The 19,240-nt window shown below is 43.5% G+C and overlaps 1 protein-coding gene across 1 annotated transcript; it reads left to right on the plus strand.

Annotated features, from left to right (window-relative positions):
- The first annotated feature begins 215 nt into the window (after positions 1-215).
- insm1a (insulinoma-associated 1a) lies at positions 216-3,080 on the plus strand. The gene has a single exon (XM_071467967.1). It carries the CDS (start codon positions 370-372, stop codon positions 1,714-1,716), a length of 1,347 nt encoding a protein of 448 aa, XP_071324068.1. The 5' UTR covers positions 216-369; the 3' UTR covers positions 1,717-3,080.
- The last annotated feature ends 16,160 nt before the right edge of the window (positions 3,081-19,240 follow it).

Raw genomic sequence — 19,240 nt, forward strand, 5'->3', positions numbered from 1 at the left:
ACAATAGAACCCTCAGGTACATCTGCTTTGCAATCTGCAAATCCTCCCTCCACCACCCCCGCCTCTCCTCCACCAGCCTCTCCATCCTCCCACACCCACTCCCCAAATCCACAGGGGACCTCGGCTCCTTCTGATTGGTCGGGGATGAGGCAACAAGGGGGCACGGGAACAATGTCATCATGTCGCCTTAAAAAGAGTGCAGCTATGTTGTGGTGAAAGCACCTCGGGAGGAGAACACGGGATCAATAGCAGGAGGAAACAAACACAATAAGGACGCGTCAGATGTTCGTGTCTGCGAGCGGCTGAAAGTGGATTTCTTCTCCCCGCAGCAGCGTCCAAAGTGCCTTCAGCTCTCCGTCCAGCGCCAACATGCCGAGAGGATTTTTGGTGAAAAGGAACAAGAAAACCAATCCGGTCTCCTACCGGGTTCGGTCTGATGAGGAGGAAGCGGAGCAGACGCCGGCTGACGCCCCGCCGCTGCCGCCGCGCTCTTCCGCGTCTCTCGCCTCCGACCCGTTGCGCGCACAGACGCCGACGCCCAGCTGCGGGGCGGCGGCAACAGCCCCGGAGCAGGACGCTAAGCCGGTTCAATTCGGAAACCCGGAGGCGGTGTACCAGGCGCTCTACAGCCCCACCCGCCCTGTGAGCCAGGACCACGACCGCTCCTACTTCGAGAGGCGCTTAAACCTCGGATCGCCGGTTTCCGCGGAGTCTTTCCCCACACCAGCAGCGCTCACCGCCTTGGACCACCTCTTCGCCCCGGTGGACCTGAAAATCGGTTCCAGCAACAGCAGCCGCACCGACACCAGCGCTTCATCCACCGGGACGCACACCACCGCCGGGACCAAGCGGCCGTCCGGCGACACCGAGCGCAAAGGCAAACCGCCGTCCAAGAAAACCAAAGCTATCCGGAAACTGCACTTTGAGGATGATGTCACCACGAGTCCGGTCCTCGGGCTCAAGATCAAAGAGGCGCCGGTGGACCAGAAGCCCCCCAAACCCCAGCCGCCCCGAGGAGACAACAACCCGCTGGGCGAGTTTGTCTGCCAGCTGTGCCGGGAGGCGTACGCAGACCCGTTCGCTCTGGCTCAGCACAAGTGCTCCAGGATAGTCCGGGTTGAGTACAGGTGTCCTGAGTGTGACAAGGTGTTCAGCTGCCCGGCCAACCTCGCCTCGCACCGGCGGTGGCACAAACCGAAGCCACCGAGCGGAGCCTCCGGGGCGCAAAATTTGGAGAGCGACAAGGTGGCCGCGTCCGGTAAAACCGCGCCGGAAGAAGCGAAGGATTCTAGTGACAGGGACACACCCAGCCCCGGGCCATCCGAGTCCGGCTCAGAGGAAGGGCTGTATGATTGTAATCACTGTGGGAAAAAGTTTAAGCGCCAAGCGTACCTGCGAAAACACCTGGCGTCACAGCACGGCTCCCCGAAGCCGGCGGAGGAGGAGGACGCGCCGGCCTGCGAGCAGAGCGCGGCCCCGCTCAACCTGAGCTCCCCCACCTGCCACCTGTGTCCGGTCTGCGGGGAGAACTTTACCAGCAGAGGCAGCCAGGAGCGGCACATCCGCCTGCTGCACTCCTCACAGGTGTACTCCTGCAAATACTGCCCCGCCATCTTCTACAGCTCCCCGGGACTCACCAGACACATCAACAAATGCCACCCGTCCGAGAACCGGCAGGTGATCCTGCTGCAGATGCCGCTGCGCCCCGCCTGCTGATCCGGGACTTTAGGCCAACCTTCACACCGTCAGAGAACAAGACAACGTCCAGCCTTGTTTCTGAGGATCTGAGGGTTACACTGCGAAAAATACCACCTTCCAAAACATTATGTTAAGTCTGGCTCCAAATTATTATTATTATTTTTATCCTGTTTTAAATCAAGTGCAAAATCTTTGGCGCTGCGGTGAGAAAAAGTAACTGTGGTTGACCTCAGTGCTGATGAATTGTTGGGTTAAAAATCACTAGATCTGTTGTTAGAATTTAAACACACTGAGGTTTCATTTCACTCAACACTACTGGAGCCTTTCTCTGAATTTGCCTTATTTTGAGATGTTAATATAAGAAAAAGCACAAATCATAGAAGAATCAAGTGGAATTGTGATATATTCTCTCACAATCTGAGCTTTACCTTACTGAGGTAAAACGAGAAATAAAAGGCTGTTTTTTGCAGTGTAACTCAAGAAAATGTCACAAAATGTAATGATGAGGACTCACATTTTTAAAGGTCAGAGGTCAGCCGCTCACCTGCAGCAGGCAGGAATTCAGTGCCTTGCTCAAGAACACTTCAGCAGGTTCTGGGTGTGTGTTTGAACCCCCGGCCTATAATCCCACCCCCCTTTTAAAGGATCTTTGACATCATGTTTCAAACACTTAAAAAGCGTTAGACTGTTCATTTATTTTTCTAGCATCTCTGCACAAGTGCTATTAGCTTCTAGACCTAAGAGAGGGGACGACCTGTAGCCGATAAAAACCAGAATTCAGGCCTGAACAGACCTTATCTCATCACTCTGATTAGCTTTAACATAGCTTGTGGATCCGTGGATCAGTAGCTGTTGCCTGAAAACAAAAGAGTAAAACTAGTGTAGCCGTTAATGCCTTTGGATTAGAAACTCCTGCTGTAAAACTGCCTTAAACTCAACTGATTGTTTTTTGATCACTTATTTATCACTGGCTGGGTATGATATGGTTATTTTCTACAAAGCCTTCTGTATTACCACTATACAGTATATCTGACTCATTTTTGTCTATTTATTTATGTATTTATTAAATTATTTGTGTAAATTATTGCTCTGTGTTGTCGAACCTGTGATCCGTTGCTGTGTTTTTTCACGACGTAGCCAAATTGTTTTATTTTCTTTAACTTATATTAAACAGTGTGAGGACGGTGTGTTCAAGTGACATTATAGCAATCAACAAGTTTTATCAGCCGCTCTTGAATAATAACTGAATGCAATCATGATTTTATTTATATTTTGTGTTCCCTTTGGTTCCTTTGTTACCCTTAGCTCTTATACTGCTTTGGATGTTTCTGCAGTATTTTGCTAAATGTCCAAAAAAAAATAAAAACCAAACTGAGAAACAAGTTTGTTTTTCCATCTTCTGTCTCCTTAAATGTTTTAACAAGCAGACAACACAAACACCTAAAAATGTATTTACAGCTGTGGTTAAACAGCTGGATTTACATTTCAGTGATGGTTTTGTGAAAGGAAAACTGACTTTTCCGTTTAAAAAGCCACCAGGGCCGTAACTGAAAATAGAGAAACATTGAGGGCGACAATGTTTCTATATTTCAAATAAATAAATTGAATCTCCCTTCATGATGGTTGATATGCTGATTGAAGACTATTAAACACCTTAACTTGATCTTGAATGAATTATATTGAAACCTGAGAATAAGTCTTTAAAATCCAACATGTATGACACGTGTTCCCAGTGCTGGAATTTAACATTAGTACTTTTACTCAAGTACAAATTTCAGGTATTTGTACTCTTCTGCATTACTTCACCGCAGCTCAGAGGGAAACATTGTTCTTGGTTAATCTGGTTTATTTACTACGACTTCTGCTGAAGTAAAGGATCTGAACACTGCTGCATGTTGAATCCTCAGGGTCATTAAATCCTCCAAACTCTCACAGATATCACAGAGAACACGACACCCGTGCCCTGAACGGCAGCAGCATGTGGAGGTATTCACACTGACAACGTCACATCCAGATGTCTCTGGTATAAAACTCCAGCAGAGGTTCTATTTTTCCTGATCCTAAGAATCCTAATGATTATTTGTTCTGTCGCATTGACTCTTCCTTATCAACTTGTATCTTGCGCTACAACAATTGTTGGTTTTGTAAAGATGAAAACACAATAAAAAGCATTTCATGAGTAAAGCAGAAGCTGTTGTTATTTTATATCATGAAATCAAAAACCAGAAAATTCAACCAATAATTAATTCACTAATTCTGTTTGGAAATGGAAAAGTCTTTGTTTAATTACTAATCACTGAATTTGGAAATTACATTGAGTCTGTTATTAATATTAATTAGACATCTGAGTAGGATAACTAGGCCTTCTGCAGTTAAATGCTTCATCTATATTTAATATCATTTTTTAAATTCCTCTCACTGTATTCCTCGATTTCTACGCCTGGTTCAGAACGTCCTTTCACCTCAGTGCAGTAATTTAATCAGAGTGTGTCTTCTGAGTTTGACTGCTACTCCCTGTAAGAGTGAGCGGTATGTGTACTGTGAATGGCAGAGGTCAGAGGTCAGCAGCAGGTCAACACACAAAACATTTCTGCATCTGAAAGACATTCCTGTAGTTCCCCTCCTCCTCTCTGATATGTGGCTGCTGGCTCTTGCAGATGGGCTCGTGCAGCTTCACTGTGTCTCCAAACTCTCAAAGTTCATACGTGTTTGTCCGACCACGTCAGAAATCAAGTGTTTGAGCTGTTCTGTCGGGCGTGGATGGATGGATCCTGCAGCGTGCATGATCCAAGCTGAACTAAGTGAAATATTTGAATCAGTTTCTCCCTCGTGTGATAGATGTGAAATGATGTGACCCTTCAGCTGTGAAGTGCTGAAACCACGCTACTGTAAAAGAAGGGGATGTTTCATCTACTGAGTGTGTGACAGCAATTCACACTCACCCAGGAAAATAATGCACTTTCATTTTGAGAATTATTGAGAATCACCCAGAAAACTTGACAATAACATTAACCATGTCATTTAATTCACTTCTGTTTGACTTTGTTTCCAGCTGTATTCTCATCCCACTAATCTGTCACCAGAGGAAGGACCAAAGGAGCTATTTGTAAGTTTTGCTATTGCCACATAGCCAACATTAGTTTACTAACCGGTCTCTCCAAGAGCTTCAGCCACGGTTGTGTTTACAATACCAGATGTTGTAACACGTCCTCTGAAGGCAGCCTGGACGCTGACTCGGTATCGGAAAATGACAAGATGGTCCGACTGGGCTGGTGCTAGCTGGTTAGCATGTTAGCTTCATTAGAAGAAAAGAAGTATTGAAACAAAAGCAAAACAAGAATGTTTCCTGTCACCCCTGGAGACAGGTCTGGGTCAGCAGAAGAATAAAGTTTGGTGCTGAACTCGCAACGTTTCTTCTAGACTGGAAAGTAAACAGCTGTTAATGCTAACATTAGCAACGTAGCAATAGCAAAACAGCCAGGAAGAAACAGCTGTGAATGCATAGTCTGGAGCAAGAAGTGGCTCCGATCTCACATTTCCATCATGTTTTCTTACATTTTGCTGCTGTTTTCCTACCTGCAGTGGTTGTAATGGCAGCCAGCTGCAGAATTAGAGTCACTGTCGATCAACACGAACCAACGAACCCATTTTCACACTGGAACAGCAGTGGATGGAAGCACACGCTCATTTGCATTTCCTTTTGCTAATTGTCTGGAATTTCTGTTAAAATTTGCACGTTTGATTGTCATGGAATTATAAATGTTCAGTTTTCCATTTTTTCAGACCACTTTTTAAAAGTTTTAATATTTAACATATTTAATTCCATGACTGTGCAAATAACACCGAACTCTGAAACGCAAATCAGTTGTTGATTTATACTAAAAACAATTTATGAGGTAATTAAATTTGCATTTACATGATTATTAAATAATAATTCCATTTTATCATTCCATGTAGAATAAATTAACCTTTTAATGGATTCACAATAAGGATTGATGACTTCTTTAAAAAGGCTTTTGAATTATTAAATGTCTTTTTACTTTTATTTATTCTGTTTAGTAATGTGTCTTCCTATCATATCTCGGATCTGAGTATTTACTAATCTCCAGCTGCAACATTTGTTGTTTTCTCTTGTAATTTACAACACTGAAAATGAAGACTGGTCCCTTTTTGTCAATGGTTTTTAAAACTGAATAATTCAAATGCAGTTTTTTACTAAATAATTCATAAGTTGGTTAAAAATTAATCACATGATCCTCATCAGCAGATGTCATGAACGTGCAGATGTTTTTTTTATTTGTCAGCCACAGTTGAACTCTGGTGTCCATGTGAGACCTGATTGGTTCATCTGTATATAATCTATTATAGACCTTAACTGAAACTATTCAAATTTTCAAACACTCCTGGTTATTCTGTCTTATGAATCTGATGAAGACGTTAGAAAGTCGCAGATGTTACTGTCTGTTAGTCCTTAGCTTTAATAATTAAACTGGAAGTTGATTTTTGGCCTTGGAAACAACAGTTCACCAAGCTCCATTCAGGAGCCATTCAGGAGCTTTCTATCATATCCAACAGTCTTCTGTGTTCATCTGTGTGTGAACAGAAACATGTTTTAATCACTAATGAAACTCAGTCATTTACTAAAACTGAATCTAAGAAAGTTTCTTTTTTGTTTTGATGGTAAATTGTTGAGAAATTGTCATCTCACCCTAAACCCTCCATCACACACGCGGCCACTTTCTCCCTGTCTGTAGCTTTAACCACACACTCACACATTCACACACGCACACACAAAGGCAGGCCATCAGTCTGTGTCTCCCTCCCTGTGTGGCTCTGACAGGTGTAGGCCAGCTGGGGAGCAGACTGCAGATAAGCGCTACAGATAACACACACACACACGCACACACACACTCTCCATAAGAAAGACGTGGAGGGCAGTGAGGAGAAAGCAGCAGCTGTCAGATCTGCAGAAATGGAACCTGAACATGTTTCACAGTGAATGAGCAGTTTTCACAGGTTGGTTCTGTCACTTTCACACGTGTGCACAGTTTCTCAACAACACTTTGATCCAGACCGAAGCTTCTCAACAACTACTCGACGGATTGACATGAAATCTAGTGCAGACATTCATGGTCCCCAGAGGATGTATCCTACCAAATGTCCACTGGGGATTTACCTCCTCTTTACACTTGCAGCTGGATTCACTCAGTAAAGGACGACTGAGCCGTGTCCTGTCGTGATCTTTGCTCTGAGTTTGATTTTGTTGTTGAGGCCGTGTCCAGCTTCACTGCAGACACCACACTGCTCTTTAATGAGTTTAAAGGTTTATTGTTGTTGTTTATCCAACATATATCAGGTCTTTATCCAGAACATTACTGCTGGGTGTTTAGTTTGTACTTTATATTGTATATAATGTGGATTTTTTTAATGCGCTAACGTTATAGAAAGCTTGATAACCAATAGAATCATAACTTCTTTGCTAAATGATATAAATTTCTATTAATGAAGAAAATAATACTTATATTCCTTGTTTTTTTATTGAAGAGCTTCTAATGTCATTGTGTCCTCATTGGATGGATGATCATTAGAGGTGGTTCACATCTCCCTGGAAGGAAGACATGAAAAATGGCTTCACAGGTTCAATCAACAAGAAAAACAGACATTAACTCATGTAAAACTGTCACAGATGATTCCTTTAACCACGCCTGCTCCGGTCTCCGATGCTCTGCTGGCAGTCAGTGTTAATGTGTTTGCTTCTTTCTGCTGCTGTTGTTTCTTCTTCACGTCAGACGACTTGTTATCAGACATGAAAGCGACACGATGTGATTCAATTTGTCTGGTTTAATCAGACGTCCACTGCTCTCTAATGCTGTTAGGCCAGCACAGGGAGTAATGGTACACCCTGTGTGTGTGTGTGTGTGTGTGTGTGTGTGTACCTGCAGAGTGCGCACATACTCATGAAGGATAAACAACATTCATCCACCCCACCAACAAACCATCAATTCATTTTTTCACCCATTCATCCAACCAACCACATCTGTTCATTCCAATATTCATCTATCGGATCCTCAGTCATCACCCATTCATCCTTGCTAACATTCATCCAGACGTGTGTGTTGTATATTTCTCTCCTCTCTATTTATACGTCTTCTCTTAAAACCTTAAAAAAGAAACAAATGGTTCAAGTTGAAATCTGTTCAATAATCTGTAGTTGTTTCAAAATCATCAATAGAAAAATAAATGCTTCTTTACTCTGAGATGAGTCGTGGTGAGTGACATCACAGCGGCTCCTCTTGCATCACCTTGTATCTTTCCACCTCCTCCTCTGCTCCCCCCTCGCTCTCCTCTCAGCTGCTGCCTCCCTGCACGCATCTCCTCTTATCTCCAACACACTCAAACAAAGAGGAAACAAAAAAACAGAAAGAAATAAAAAGCAGGAGCAGACAGAGTAAACACGGCCTCGCTGCGTAGGCCGAGGTAAGTCAAACAAAGCTCGGGGGCATTTTCCAGGCCGGCAGGTGTTGGTGTCAGAGGCAGGCGAGCGTGGCATCGAGAGTCAACAAGTGGAGAGAGACAGGCAGCGAGAGGCTGACACACTTAGAACACAGGAACACAGGAACACCTTAGAACACAGGAACACTGTGTTTTAAGGGAGGATTAAACTGAAGCTGCTGCTGCCTGGAGAGTGTTTGCTACTGTCTTCTGTTCACTCAACACCAGGCTGCTAAAGTTAAAAGTGGTAAATCCTCATCACATCACTCTCCATCTTCACCGCTGTCATGTGTCTGCAGGTCGTGTCGTCTCAGTCACAGCGGAGTGGGCGGGACGTTCTGCTACTCGGGTGATTTCCATTCAGCTGATTCAGCTTCCTCAAGTCCGCAAGATCCACAATTATCGGATCCATAAACGCATCATGAAGGAAATGCTGACGGAGGAGGACTGAGGTGACGATGACCCCTGGACAAGACAACGTGTGTTGGCTGGTCAGCTGATGGGAACGGCAGGAAACAGTAGTGATGAAGAAAACTGAAGCACTTTAATCATTGGAAACGATTGTGTTGATGATGATTAGTAATTTGTAAGTATTTGATGAAGTCGTAATAGCATCTCGTTTCAGTCTAGGACGATCTACGTGGTCTATAACAGCTACGAAGGGCCACAGCTATAAAGTTTGACAACATAGCATCACATCTTAGCATGCTAACAGTTGCTAATGAAAATAAAACACACCAGCCTGAGCATAAGCGAGCTAAACACCTGCTTGGAGCCCCTGTGGCCCCCAGAGGGCCCTGAGAGCACTGAAAATTTCTGTAAAAAAAGAAACCTTAACCTCAACCTGCTGGCAGCAGCAGGTGAAAAGGATTTATCCTCTGAACGTCTGAACAAGACTTGATGACAATCCATCCAACAGTTGCTCAGATATTTCAGTGATGATTTAGTGCTGCTGTAAATCCAGAATAATATTAATAATATTACTGCAGTTCATATAGACATTTAACATCATGTAAGAAATTCAATCATGTATGTGACATAATAAAGCTCCCACTTCATGTGGCCTCAACACCAGGACCAAGGTTGGAGGAAATGGATGAAAATCTTCCTGCAGAAACGGCTGCAGGTCATGTTGGTCTGATTCTCACGGTGTCAGCACGTCCAGCCTGTTTGGACCTGTGACGTCATTTCCAAGGTCAGGGTCTGCAGATGACGACTGATCGGTTTTTCAGACCAGGATCCAGCTGGCTGTGATACCCATCTCCCCTCTGATTAGCAGAGCTCAAGTAAAACCTTAATCGCCTTGTTGACTTGAAAGGCTCTCAAAGTGGGAAAGCTAATTAACTCTACCCCGCAGCACACAGGCAGAGAGGAATTTTAACCTCTTGGGCTTTTTTATTATCCTTATTATCTGCAGCAGTTGTACAAAAATAAATAAGAAATAAATATTTAAGAATTACAGAAATGTGTGAGTATAAAATGTTACTGGGGGTAAAGAACTTTGGTACAATAACTCAATTCCTTTGTCAAATCTCCATTCAGCAGCTTCAGCACATGGACATAACATTTAGAGGGAGTCAAGTTGCCGGCCTGAGCTTTTCCTCTTTAAATAAAATATCATATTTCCATGACTGAACACTCCACAACTGTACGATGGCAGCAAGGCGAATTTTAAATACACAGAAATAAACGACCTACATATAATAACTAACAGGTGTTAACAGGCAGTGCACAGTAACATAAGCTGTGTCATTTATTTGTCCAGTCCTCATCTCTGCTTTTTGATTTGCACATAGAGCTGGAAACAGAAACTCGCTAAACCACCCACTGTAACATACCTCTCCACCTGTACAATAATATAGTTTTATAGGCTTATACAATATTTATTATACAGTATTTACTCCAGCACTGTTTGCACCAGCACCGGCCTTTGCACTATTGTTTCCCTGTTTACAGAACCAGCTGCAGCTTTATCTATAATAATTTCCATTTGGTTTTATTCACACGACCAGTGGCTGTAGAAAATAGACACCTTCACTTTTTCACACTTTAATTTTACATTAAAATTTACAATTTTGCTTGTCAATCTACACTCATTAATCTATAATGTGTTTTTTTTTTAAATTATTATTAATTTTTTTATTCCCAGTGTTCAGGTGCTTCCTGTTTGTTTTAATTAACCTTGTGATACTTAATCACTTAATCACCTGCTTAATGCACAATTGGACATCGTGAAGTTAAAAAGCTGGTTTTTGAGACGATTCAACAAAGCAACATTTCGCAAAATTCAAAGGGAAACACTTTTTTTTTTTTGTGAGTCGTAGCTCAGGCCCCGGAGAGCCAGCTCCAACTGAGAGGCAGACTGATGGAAATCCTTCGTCACATTTCACTGGAACATATATCACGCAACAAAAAAAACTGTGTTTTGTCGAGTTTTCTTAAAAACAGCTTCATTGTTGCACAAAACTGCAGTTGAAACCAACCCCCACCAACCTTGAGTACTTGACAATCCTTGATACTTGGTTTACAGTTCGGACAGTATTCAGCCTGCAGTACATGAGGCAGTACAGTGAGTACACGCAAACAAAACCTCCCTCAGCTCCTCTGTCAATTATCTGAAGCTTTTCTTTTTGGCATCTTGTCTTTTTATTGTCTGTGCAAACCTGAAACTATTTACTCAATATATCAGTTATGGCTGACTGTAGAAAGTCATTACTACTGAGTGTGTACTGGCAGGGTGGAAACACCAGGGATGTGTGCACGCTGTCACACAAATACACAAGCCTGTGGTGGAAACAGCTTTTTGCATCTGCTGTGGCTGAAAGCACACGTCTGTTCTGTAATTCCTAAAAATCTGCAGAACATCAGTGTGTTCTGTAAGCTTTTGTTCAGAGGCTTGAGGTAATGGGTGGGGCAGGGGGATGGTGTGTGTGTGTGTGTGTGTGTGTGTGTGTGTGTGTGTGTTTGGAGGTGAAGGGGGGCAGCTGATTTGAGGGCCCTGGCAAACACAAAGGGGCCAGGACCTCCTCCACACATGCCCAACACAATGCCCCGGCCCTAATGCTTGTAAATCTATTCACACATCCAGAGGCCAAAGATAATAACAAGCTGTTCAGAATGAATTTCTAATGAGCACACTGAAGCCTCTCGCCATTGGAAACCTGCTTCTGGTTCTGCAGAAATCCTGCTCCACAGTCGGCCGTGAAACAAACGCGCCTGTTTGGCATCGATGCAGAGATGTGTACGTTCTCTGATAAACCAGCGGCGCTGGTTAAACAACAGGAGAGCAGGAGGCCGTCACACTGAGGCAGACACCCCCAGACCATCGCCTGAGCAGCGATCACACAGATTGAACATTTTTTTAAATACAGTTATTCATGACTGCAAGAGATTTGGAGTCTTAAATACCTGAATAGCTGTGGATGCTGTGCACTGTTGAAGTGTCAAAGCTGAATCACTCAGGTTTAAATATTAATTTAAAATCTTGTGTATGTCTAAATAAAATTGTGTCAGAATTTCTGTCAGATCAACAACCGAGTGCAACACAATAAATGTCTTTCAGGAGATCCATTATCCCCATGTTTAAACAATATCACGTTTATCACTTTTTAAATATAACCTGACCCTTAGCAAGTAGCTGGTGAACACAGTGGAGCCTTTAGCAGCTAAAGAGCTACACATTTCCCTGAGGAGTCGGTGGAGACCAAACTCAGAGCTAAAAGAGAGGGAGAGTTGATTTTTGCTTCATCAGACACAAGAATGATTGTAAATGATGATAGATCTGGTCCCAGCGTCCTCCCCCATGGACTCAGAGTTTGAGGCCCCTTCCTGGTAAGTTCATGAGGGCGACCACTCTCAAATGTCCTGTTGAATTAAGGCACAAAACGCAGCATATAGCGCAGCCAATCAAATGATCAATAATCAGCTGTTTCCATCATGGTCTGGCTTCATCTCCACACAGCAGCAGGAGACAGTAAAGTTAGTTACCTTGATGAGAAGCTGGAGCTGTGGAGTCGGCTGCCTGAGTCTGTCACAGACAAAAAGAAACCCCCGAAATGACCACGCGCTCGTGCAGAGACGTAACCGTGGTAACAAATACTCTGAGTCCACCTGATGAGTGTAGGTCCAGTGGTCACTGTGTTTTAGCTGGGTAACTTCAGGGTGTGTGTTTTGTACTTCCTGTGACCCTCACACGAGACGCTCGGGCTGTGTGAAGGTGTTTTTAGTGTCAGAGCGACTCGGTGCTGCAGCTGAAGAAAGGTCATCGGAGGTCACAGCCGCTCCCCTCCTCACTGCTGCAGGAGGCAGGGGCATAATTATGTAAATGAGCCTGGATCCGCCTCTGCTGCTGCCGGTCTGCTGGACACACACCAGATTCATTTTACTGTACTGATAAATGGCATCTGCAGAGATATCCAAGCTGACAACAACAGTTAATCTGTAATAACACCCATAATGATAATTATTAAAATACAATATAGTCAAACAGAGTAATCTAGCTTAATTAATACTAGCACTACTGATACTGCTAGAGTTTATATGAGGCAGTAGACAAGAGGCAGTGTGACATGATATCAAGAAAACAGACAAAACATGAAAAAAAAAGAGTAAAAAGGTCCCAAAAGACAATTAAATATAATTACAACATTTTGACATAAAGGCTTCATAAGGTAATTATACTAAATGTTAATAATGTTTTTGGAGCATCTATTCAGTATGTTGGTGACTTTTCCTCTTGATTCTGAGTAGACGATGATTGATCATGAATCATCGATGAAATTACAAAATATGTAATTTTTTTAGATGCGAGAGAAAAGAAGGATTTGATTTTATGACAGACTTTATTCTGTGATTTAAGGAGGTTCGATCTAGCGTCGTGTCCAGTGGAGTCACGTCTCACTGCATCATGAACAGCAGAGATGGTGATCAATTAAATAAAAGAACAATTAAGCTGCAAAAGACTCAAAGACTAGAAAATAACAGGGACAAAAGTTGGTAATAAAAATCCTGTCTGACGTGGAACAGTGAGGATTTGTTGATCTGCTCGTTTCCATGACGATGCTGCAGTGACCTTCTCAACACGACTTAACTTTAATCACTGGTCAACACAGTTAAACACTCGCTCTGACACAGCAGAGTGTGTGTGTGTGTGTGTGTGTGTGTGTGTGTGTGTGTGTGTGTGTGTGTTCAAACCCCTCCACTTGTCAGTCCTAACCTCCTGATGACTGCAGCTAATGAAAAGCCTGCAGAGAGGGAAGAGGTGTGTGTGTGTGTGTGTGTGTGTTTGGGGGGGGGGGGTTGCTGCCTATTCTTGTCACTGAGGGGGGCGGGGCTGGGGGACCGGTTGCCAGGGCCAACGGTGACTCCCGGGCCCCTGGCTGACAGTGGCAGGCTGTCTGGCCAAGTGGCCGTCTGGCAGGCCGGTCCGACCCTCCTCAGTGAGCTGGCACGCGCCGGCGCAGCAGCCCGGCCGAGGCATGACGAATCACTGAAAGAAACCTCCGCAAGGCCGCGCACAGGAACACCTGAGCCACAGAGCGGAGGGAGGGGTCAGCGGTGAGGGAGGGTCCAACAGTCTGATGACACAGACACTGGTGAAGTGTCTACATTTACACTGAAAATGCAAATGTCCCGTGTTACCCGCCACAGGGGTTTTATTTTCCTACTTCCTGTCATCGTTTCTATTGATTGTAACTTCTGAGAACACGTCAACATTAGTTTAAAGAATATCAGACAGGTTGAAATCAGACCTGGTTTATTCAGATTGTCCAAACTTGTTGTTCAATAAATTAAGTGTGGAGCAGAAGTACAAAGTAGCATAAAATGGAAAGTAAAGTACAGATACCTCAAAACTGTACTTCAGCACAGTACTTACTTAATTACTGTACTCCACTGCTCAAACAATATTTATTAATAATTAGCTTTAAGTGCTCATGGATTTTTACATTGTTCGATCACTGCTAACCAATGAAAGGGTTATCAGCTATCAGCTAGCTAACATTACTTAGCTAAACTGTAACTTAAAGCTAAAGTTAGAAACTAGCTAACATTAGCATTCATCTGTACATATTATCTAAACTCTGAAGGTAAAACAGTGAAGTGTATTAAAGAAGCTGGATAGTTAGCTACAGCTACTTACATTTACCTGCAGCGTCGGCGTGACGTACGGGAGCCGAGCCTCGAGGACGGAGCCACTGATGGAATGAATCATTTAACTAAAGTCAAGGTAAAGAAATGGTACAGTCCACTTTAAGGAGTCTGAAATCGTAGTACAACTAGTCTTATTTATTATATAAGTGTTTCAACCTCCTGATATATTTCAGCAAAATATCGCAGGAAAACTGTGTATACACAACTATCTGACTTCTGTTACCATGTGTCCAGATGACAGCTTTTACTCTGGGGAGTGTATCTGTCCACTTGGTCTCACCCTGCTAAACAAGAGAGGACACAGCTCAGGTGTCTCCTGAGCTGTGTCCTCTCGGCCTTTACCTTGGCCTCATCTCTCAGCCTGGAGTTTGCCACTTGCTCCACACACCTCATGAGTGCTGGATTATCTGATGTTTAAAGTTCAGCTCAGTGTTTTTTCACTGAATAAATATCCCATGTGATGTCGAGCTTGTTAACTGAACAGAGTCCTGACAGATCATCACCAGTTCAGTTGTAATAGCAAACAAAACCTCAAAACCTTTTCTGCAGTAAACAGGAGCATCACAATAATTTATGAGTTATGTAAAAAGCCTAAATGAGAACTTCACTAAATGCCATTTTCATTAAACCGACACCCACTCCTGTGAGATTGCTTTTATGTTGTGAGTCATCCTAAAAAAAGCTCAATTTTCTGTATTGAACCAGCTGTATATGTATAACAGCAAAACTTCAATTAGCAAAACGATTTTCCCAAATGCCTGCATGTAGTAACTGCTTTAATTCATTTTGAACTGAAGCCAGGTCCTTGATCTCCATAGGAACGGAGCTTTTCAGATTCGCCACTGATTGACAAGCAGCCTGTCAGCTGCATGAACTCATGACGAGACACGAGCATCTGTGTGGATCTCAAAGAGCGGCGGATGAACAGGTACAGAGATGACCTTGTTCATGTTTTATATTTGAGGCGCCCACGTTGGTATAAAACATCCCACTCCCCCTCTGCTGCTCTTCATCGCCCTGCTGAAGAGACCTTCAGCAAGACGCTGAACCTCCACCTGCTCAGAAGGCTGTCCGTGACCTCTGACCCCTCTGTGAGATTAGAGGAGACATGTTTATTTCAGAAGGAGGGGGGAGATTCATGGCTTCTACAAGAGTAACAGTCACATTGAAAACTGCCATGTGATTTTAAAAGCACATGCTTTCTATAGATGTTTGTTCACACACATTTTATTACATGTAAATTTAAAGCTCCACACAGTCTAAAGGTAGATGTCCATGTGTTTGTGATTATAAAGCAGGTCTAGGTTCTATATTAATACTGTGAAAGTATCAAAGCCTCAGTCCACAGAGAAATGCACACAGCCTGTATTCAGACACTGAGCCTTAAAACCAGCCCTCAGGACTTCTGGAACTTTGTGATGTCACAACAAAGCAGTCCCAAACCCCGCCCACCTGGACCCACCATCCAACATTGCAGGATTTGGTTTCTCTGACTGTTTATCTGGAATCTGCTATAATTAATAAATAATTTAATTAGATCACTCAACAAAACAGTCAGCCAATCAGAAGAGAGGCTTTTTAAAATGAAAACAATCCAGATGAGCGTTTTAGCTCCGTATCAGAGATCAAGAATCAGCCAGTGTACAGGAACAGGAAGCTGATTGTCTACTCTGCAGTTGATCAGTTGCAGAAAATACTATGAACGAGGAACAACAAACAGTTATAGTGTTCAAATACAGAATTTAACTGCACGACAGCAAAGACAACAAGGTCAGTAAGATTTAAATTCACTATCCGTGTTGCCCTCACCACGGGTAGTCGAGGCTGATAAGAGCCAATCAGGGAGCGACCGTGTGTCTGTCATCGTTTCCAAAGGTCTCTGTTTCTGTCCGTCCAGACTACAACACATCCTCAGAGTTTTTAGACTATAATGGGTCCAGCAGGATTTTCACGAATCTCTGTTGTAAGGGCTTGAAAACTACAGAGTCATGTTGACGTTGGGTGTAAACGTAGCAAAAGTGATGCATTTAAAACTAAAATGTACCAGTGTTGATGTAGCTGTAGGAGTTGGTTCGTCAAAATAAACAGCTGATTCTCCAGTCGGACGCCTTTCAACCACTGCAGAAGAAGAGGATGCAGTGAGATGTAAAATGATGTAGAAAACCTAAAAGGAAATATGACATTTCTGTTAAGTCTCATGTTAATGTGAGGAAGGTTCCAGCTTCCTCACTGATCTGACGTCTTTGTCTTTTCACTGGAAGCTTTGTGAGGTTTACGTCACAGGCTTCATTTACATCAGAATTTACTCACTATCTGTTTCCATTGCAGTGTGTCACATTTTGTGTTAAACCTATTTTTCCAAGTGCAAAAACATTTTGAGATATTTCTTTTTGTTTCCACTCAGGTTTTTATGTGCAAAAAAAAAAAAAAAAAAAGTGTGCAGAAGAAACACACTTTGTGATTCTGGCACCACAAGTCCCCTTCACGTTTCACAGTCACTTGATTCAATATTAATAACTCATAAATTGAATCATATCTTAAACACTTCATGAATGATTTTTTTTTTCTAAAAAGTATAATGGTGGAGCCAGACTGTTCAAATGGATCACTCCTGTCACGCCCGAACAATGACAGGCATCAGTAATTGAAACATTACGGCACCCCAGTGTTGTAGCTCGAGGGCCTGGGCTCTTTGGAGACAGTGTGTGTGTGTGTGTGTGTGGGGTTGGGGAGTTGAAGAGGGTGCAGTGCAGACCTGAATCAATAAGGGTCAGAGAAAAAAGGTCGTCTGAAGTCCCCATAAACTGACAGAGGTTTCAAAAGGTTTGGACTGTGGCAGCTGAGGCCTTTTACAGAGGAGCTGCTGCCGGATTAACCCCCTCCAACCCCACAGTTGGACAACTTGTTTCATTGCCTAATGGAGCTGCAGGCGAGGGGATTATTGCAATGGCAGACCATGACGAGAAGTCTCTCACCTCAAAGATCGTGTAAGAACACAAAGTGGTCCTGGCCTTTGACAGGTCATTATCTTGCAGTGTTGGAGGGAATCATTTGACAGAGGGAGAAGCACTTCTATTCGCTTTAACCTTGAATTATCCTGAATCCCTCCAGCGTATCTTTAACTGTAAACATGAGTAAAAAGAAGTGATCTCCACCAAAGAGAAGATTCCACCGGGGGCGTTTTTAAGTGTTTGTGAGGAGGGTCAAGCACGCTTGTGAAAACTGCCTCTGCTTTAAGGCGCAGATATGTCCTTGAATTCAAGAAATGAGACATTCCTCTGATGGGTAAAGTACCGGGTGACTCACACTCAACTGCCTCTTCTGTGATAGTTGCTTAATTAGTCCCCATCAACAGCACTGACCTTCCTGTAACATGCTTGAGAGGCCTGCGGTCATGCCGACCCTCCCTCAGAGAGGTAATTGGCTTGTAAATATGAAGGCATTCACAGGGGGCTCAGTGTGGTGCAGTTATCAAGGCACAGCCACAAGCTGTGTCCCAATTCAGGGGCCGCCTCCATCGGGGGGTGCATCTGAAAACCGATTGCATCACAGTGGCGGGACTCAACCGTCCCATTTCGAAGGCTCCTTCAAATGCAGCTTTCTTTTAGTGAGCAACAAAGGATCAAACAGGTGGCTCCTTCGTGGCCCAACCTAACAGTACTACTGGTAAAACAAGGGGCCTTAAAACCTCAAGTTTTTGTGTTGTCAAGGTTGCTAGGCAACAGCAGCTGCACATTGCGATGCAACGGTAAGTACGGGAACAGCTGGTGAAGCAAAGCAACAATCCTCCATAGGTCAGAACGTCTCATTTCAGTTCTGCCTTCATGGTCTGTGACGGCTGAAGGATGTGGCCCCTGAACTGACACAGCTACAGACGGGCCGAGCTCCCGCGCTCCTGCCTGAATCAGTACACCTGGACTTCAGTGATGACGTCAGGAGAGGAAAACCTGTACGTTAAAAGTGGAGTAGGCAAAATTCAGTGGCTATCTCCTCATGATCCCCACACAGCCTGGACTCTGTAAATGGGAAACCGACAGAATGGCTCCGACCTCAACTGTCTGACCAGGATTTGTCCTGTATACAGTATATTTACAGTATATTTTTCAGGTAGCTAAAACCTGGTCCGTCTGTTTTTCACTCTGGGATCTAGAGAAACTGAGGCGCTGGAAGTTACAAGCATCCGTCTTGTCCCAGATGGCTCAGTGCTGAGATACAGCGTAATCTAATTTCCATCTCCATTACCCAAATAAGTGAGCAGATTAAATTTTCATCTGCATCTAGGGTTTAGGAAATTAAGATGGTGCTGTAACAGAGATGAGGCCTGATTACTGTTAATGTGATTGTCAGTGCAACGTTTCTCATGGATGATATTCAGTGACGGTGAAAATTAAGAATTTTTTTTAACACCCACAAAGTGCTTCATTATTCATATTCTGGAGGAAAACTGAAATGAGTCAAAAGATGAAGCTATCTTTGAAAGCTGCAAGTGAGAGAATACGATTGGATTTTGGGTGGGGTTTGTAGTATAAGCTCCTCAGGTGAGACTTAATGTCAGAGTATAAATTCAGATTTTGTCTTTTTCACCACAGTAGTCAGCTGGTCGCCACACAACACCATCTCTCAAACAGAGGAACACTTTGCACAGCTATTAAGTGAGGCAGGTGTGTGGGAGCAGGGTGAAAGAAGGGACGAACCTGCACTGATGTATTAGAACAAATGTGTTCTAATACATCCACACACACTCATTCAATACTTTCATCCTCAGAAGTCACAAAGTGTTGAACCACGAGTGCATCCAAGCCAGGTGCATCACTTGTGTGTCTTGTAGAAACATTTCTGTTGTGTTATATTTGCAGCACATTTGTGTATGTGTATTCTTGAGTTGCAGTGTGTTGAGCTC

This window comes from Trachinotus anak, unplaced genomic scaffold (assembly GCF_046630095.1).
Source record: "Trachinotus anak isolate AG129_WGS33_773 ecotype Australia unplaced genomic scaffold, CSIRO_AGI_Tana_v1 ptg000031l, whole genome shotgun sequence".
NCBI classification, from domain to species: domain Eukaryota; kingdom Metazoa; phylum Chordata; class Actinopteri; order Carangiformes; family Carangidae; genus Trachinotus; species Trachinotus anak.